At 59.3% G+C, this 4,670-nt stretch overlaps 1 protein-coding gene across 1 annotated transcript; it reads right to left on the bottom strand.

The window, feature by feature from the left end:
- Window positions 1–460: 460 nt before the first annotated feature.
- IRS4 (insulin receptor substrate 4) lies at window positions 461–4,246 on the bottom strand. The gene has a single exon (XM_004685698.1). It carries the CDS (start codon window positions 4,244–4,246, stop codon window positions 461–463), a length of 3,786 nt encoding a protein of 1,261 aa, XP_004685755.1.
- Window positions 4,247–4,670: the final 424 nt, after the last annotated feature.

The raw sequence follows: 4,670 nt of genomic DNA on the forward strand, positions 1-4,670 counted from the left end.
TTCCCCAAAGCTTCATCGCTGATTATTACTAAACAACATTCTGTGGTCTTATAAAATGCCTACAATTAAATATGTGCACTGATGGAACAAAAAGCTTTTACTTGTTGATTTGAAAATGAGTTGAGGCGATTCAATTGCTGCCCTGTTTGCACAAGCCATTTAGGGTTAGGGAAAGATACTATTCAAAAGCATCCTCATGCTTTAAATTTTCACTACTCCTAAAAGTAGACCCAATGTTTAAAGGATAATCGGTTCTTTCCAGATAAAAGCCACTTTATCTGGGTTGGGTTAAAACTTGCAAAGATCTCAAGTTATTATGCGAGGAATTAAATCTGGATTCTATTTTCCATGCCGTCAATGAAACATGAACCCACATTCCCCTAACTCTTCTGTAGACCTAGCAGCGCATCGATTCACCAAGCAGTGATCATTAAATTTAGGGAAATGCATTTTAAAATTACTAACCTCTTTCGGGAGCGTCGAACTTCTTGTCAGATCTGGAAAAGTCCATTCTCACGTAGGTGTCGTCGTCCTCATCAGAATCTTCACGCTCGGGGGGTCTCGGCAGCCGGCGGCGGGTAGGTGGTGCGGGGGGAGCGGCAGCGGCAGCGGCAGCCCCGCGGGCCCCGTCCCCATCCCCAGCAAGGTCTCCAGATGGGTTTGGGGCTGAGGGGTTACGAACCCCAGCAACTTCTTGGGCCCCCCTGATGGCTTGGGCTTCCGCCGAAGGAGCTACAGGTTGGAACCAGCGCACGGAGGCGGGGTCAAATCCCGCGGCGGCCGCGGCTCCCATGCCGGGGGCCGCAGCGAGGGCGGAGGCGGCGGCCAACGCCCGGCCCACCGCTAAGGCTGGCGCAGCGGCCGAAGCGCCGGCTGGGGCGGAGAGGTCTCCTTCCAGGCTGTCGGTGGGGAAAGCCGAGACTGCGGCTCTGGCGGACGCAAAGGAACTCTGTGACCGGCTTTGTGGGCGTCTTCTCTCTTGCTCTTCTTCCTGCAGCAGCCGAGCTACAGGTGGTGGTTCCGAGCAGCGGCTGGGGGAGAGAGCAATGTCCATACGGCACTCAGAAAATGGGTCGACCACGTAGATGCGACCCGTTTCAGCATCGTAGCGAATGGCACTGTCAGCAAAAGGCACAGGTGGTGTCATCGCTGGGTTGAAAATCACTTCGATGTAGTCACCCTCTTCCTCATTAGCACTGTCACCTGTAGCACTGGGAGGAAGCGGAGGAAGTGGCCACCTAGCACCGTTCAGAGAGAAGGGGTTGGCACCTGGAATAGCTCTTAAAAGATCTGATAGGCTGTGTGCTGAATTTGGAAATGGCACTCCAAACTCAACATTCACGTAACGAGAAAAGGCTGACTGTCTGGGGTCAACAATTATGCCCCACGAATCTGGCAGTCCTTGAGCAGAGGGAGCTGGCGTATTGCTCTCTCTTTTAGTGAAGTCAATGTTGACGTAGTCACTCGAACTGTCAGCTTCTCTCTGCTCGTGTGTGGGCTTTTGTGGTTTGGGCTTGATTTTATTTCCTTTTGTGATAAAAGAAAGTCTATTAGGTCTCTTAGCCTTGTTCTTGGGGGGGCCATCGTCTAAAGGCTTTGAGAATGACCCCCCAACTCCAGGTTTTGAGAATGACCCTTCAACTGAAGGCTTTGATGGTGCGTCCTTGGAGCCCCCAGCGGATGAGGCATCTTTGTCCAGATTCTTCCCCAGGAATTTTCCAGTTAACATTGGTACATACTCACTGTGGTCACTTTGTCCTAAGGGGGAGCTCCGGAAAGGATTTGGCAGAGAAAAATAGGAGCTCCAACTTTTGGAGGAAGAGCCGCCCTGAGGGTTTCTGGGGTTTTTTGGAATTGCACCAGCTCCAGGAGCCATAAACATATAGTCACTGTCACTGTCATTGTCCTTTGAGTCATCCTCTTTATCAGGTTCAGGTGCTTTGGGAGGACTTGGGGCAGGTGGTGGGCTCACTCTGGGAAACATCATCATATACCCCCTGGAATCTTCAAAGGGGGATCGAGAGTGGCGTTTTGAAGCAGCAAAGTTTTGAGGAGCCATTGGCATATAATCACTGGAGCTTGCAAGAGGAGCGGCCACCCCTGGCCTCATTGGTACATAGGGATCATCCTCATCCTCGTCAAAAGCCCTGGCTCTGTGGGGACCCCGAGCAGCGCCTTCTGGGCTCTCTTCCTCTTTGACTTCTTTGGCTTCTTTGCGTTCTTTCGCAGCCCCTCTGTCAGCACAAAAGTAAAGTCGGAACCTGCCCCCAGATTTCCCTTTCCCACCAATTGCTCCAGCAGGCGGGGGTGGCGGTGGGGGTGGCGGAGGTGGCGGCATTTGGTGTTGCTTGCTTTGGGTTAATTTGCCAAAGTAGGATCGTTTCTTTAGAGATTTTCCACGTTCACCATCGCCATCGGACCCTTTCCCACTTCCTGAGCCTTTGCCCCCTCCAGAGTTCTTGCCACCACCTGAGCCATGGCCACCTCCGGGTCCCTGGCCACTGCCTGAACCGGGCCCACCTCCAGCTCCCTGGCCACCACCGGATCCATGACCACCTGCGGTGCCCTGACCATGTCCTGAGCACTGGTTTCCTCCTGTGCCCTGGCCCCCGGAGCCCTGGCCACTGGAACCCTGGCCACTGGAACTCTGGCCACCTCCAGTGCTCTGTCCCCCACCGGAACACTGGTTTCCTCCCGAGTTCTGGCTACTGGAGCCGTGGCCACTGGCGCCCTGGCCACCTCCGGAGCCCCGGCCATTTCCGGAGCCCCAACTGTTCATGGGCATGTAGTCGCCTCCGTTTCCTTCCTCTCTCTCATTGCCTTGAGGATTGCCCTCTTCCCCAGAGTTGCCAGAGCCGGCCCCTGCTACTTCAGCGGACGGGCAAGCTCTGCAGACGGGAGCTTCTGCCGGGTGCGAGGCACGCACCGGGCTCGGTGCTAAGCGGCGACAAAAGCTGGCTGGCACTGAGAGCGCTCTCCGGGACCTGCGCGCTCGGGGCAGGTGCAGTCTTTCCCGCCTGGAATGGGGCACAGGCTCGCTGGGGGTGATGTAGCGCCGGGTGAGCAGCATCTCGTCTTCCCCGTCCCCGATGGCCCTGAGGTGGCAAAACTGCTCAAAGCGGGACCTTCGGAGCCAGCCGCCGGGCTCCAGCGGCAGCATCTCCAGGTGCCTCCTAGTGGACAGCAGGGTTAACAGGTGGGCGCCGATGCTGATGCTGTAGCTGCGGCAGCGGGCTCTGTATTCATCTGCACACAGGGCTCGCATCTTCTCCAAAAACAGTTCGTGCATGTTTTGGGCTACCACACAGTCATCAACCTGCATCCAGAGCTCCCCTGGGCCGATGACGGTGGACCTGCCGACTTCCAAAAAGAAATACTGCTCCGAGTGCCCGCAGCGACGGATGCTCAGGAGCTGGACGACCACGCTGGCCACTTCGGTGTTGAGCCTCACAAATACGACCTCCTCGTCGGTAAGACACAGCCGGAACACGCCGCTCAGCTCTTTTCGGTGCCCCAGCCCCCTGGGTTTGACTATTACCTGCCACACATCTTTGTAGAAGGGTGGCTCCGCCGCCGCTGCCACCGCCCGCGCGGCCGGCTCTCCCTCAGGCTGCGCGCTGGGCGTGCCGCAGCGGCGGCGTTTGCTCTCGAGGATGAGGCGGCTGAGCAGCAAGTACCAGCTCTCTTGCTCCGACTCGTTCTCGGCCACCATCGCGAAGTACTCGTCCTGGGTGAACAGGGCGATGAGGTGTCGGTACCTGGCGTCGGCTCGCTGGCTCACCGAGAAGCACTGGTACAGGGTGATCACGCGCCGCGGCGGGATGAGCGCGGGGACCGAGGCGCCCGAAGCAGCCGCCGCCGCTGCAGCCGCCGCGGCGCGGACACTGTGCCGGAACTTCCTGGCATTTTCGTAGTATTCCAGGCGAGCCGGGGCGTCGGCGGTCTCGAGTTTGAGCACGAAGTAGCGCCGGTGCCCGTGCTTCTGTTTCCTCAGGTAGCCGCGTTTGCAGACTTCGTCCCCGACGGGGAGGTCCTCCTCATCGGACTCGGAGTCTGACCGGGAGCCCGTGGCCGTGGAGAGCCACATGGCTCCCGGACAAGACGACCCGGTCCCAATGAGTGCGGTCGGGGTTCCCGAGGAAAGAAGTGGGGTGGTCGCTGCCGCAGCTCCGGCCGCCGCTGTGGCCGCTGCTGCAGTTCTCAGTCTCCTTGTCGCTGGGTCGCGAGCGAAGGAGCAACTCGCCATGGTGATGCACGATGGTTTTAAGGTGAGCGAGGGGGAGGGGGGGCGCAGGGAAGGGAGGGTGGGGGGAAGAGGCCGTCTACCCCGGTCCGCCCGCCCCAGCCCCCTCCCGCCTGGGCCTGCGCCCCCGCCCACTTCACTCGGAGCCCGGCGGCGGCGGCGGGCAAAACAACACGTGACCGCGGCCTCACGCGGCGGCCGCGGCCGCTCCTGCCACAGCCGCAGTGGAGGGGCTCGAGCTTCTGCCCGCTGAGGTGTGCACGGGAGGGGGTGACGGGCTTGAGGGGAGGGGCCGCCTCCCGCTATCTCCAGACCAGCCTCGCGGTTCTGCTGGGCGGCGGGCCCCGGGCGGGACCGACGGGAGGCGGCGAGGCTCTTGGGCCACCCTGGTCCCAAAGTGGAGCCCATGGAGGCACCCGTTAGCGGC

Source organism: Condylura cristata, unplaced genomic scaffold (genome assembly GCF_000260355.1).
Source record: "Condylura cristata isolate star-nosed mole 26May11 unplaced genomic scaffold, ConCri1.0 scaffold00019, whole genome shotgun sequence".
Classification (NCBI taxonomy): Eukaryota; Metazoa; Chordata; class Mammalia; order Eulipotyphla; family Talpidae; genus Condylura; species Condylura cristata.

Bases quoted from the DNA above. Each gene is read 5' to 3' on its own strand.
- IRS4 (XM_004685698.1), bottom strand. From the start codon at position 4,246: ATGGCGAGTTGCTCCTTCGCTCGCGACCCAGCGACAAGGAGACTGAGA.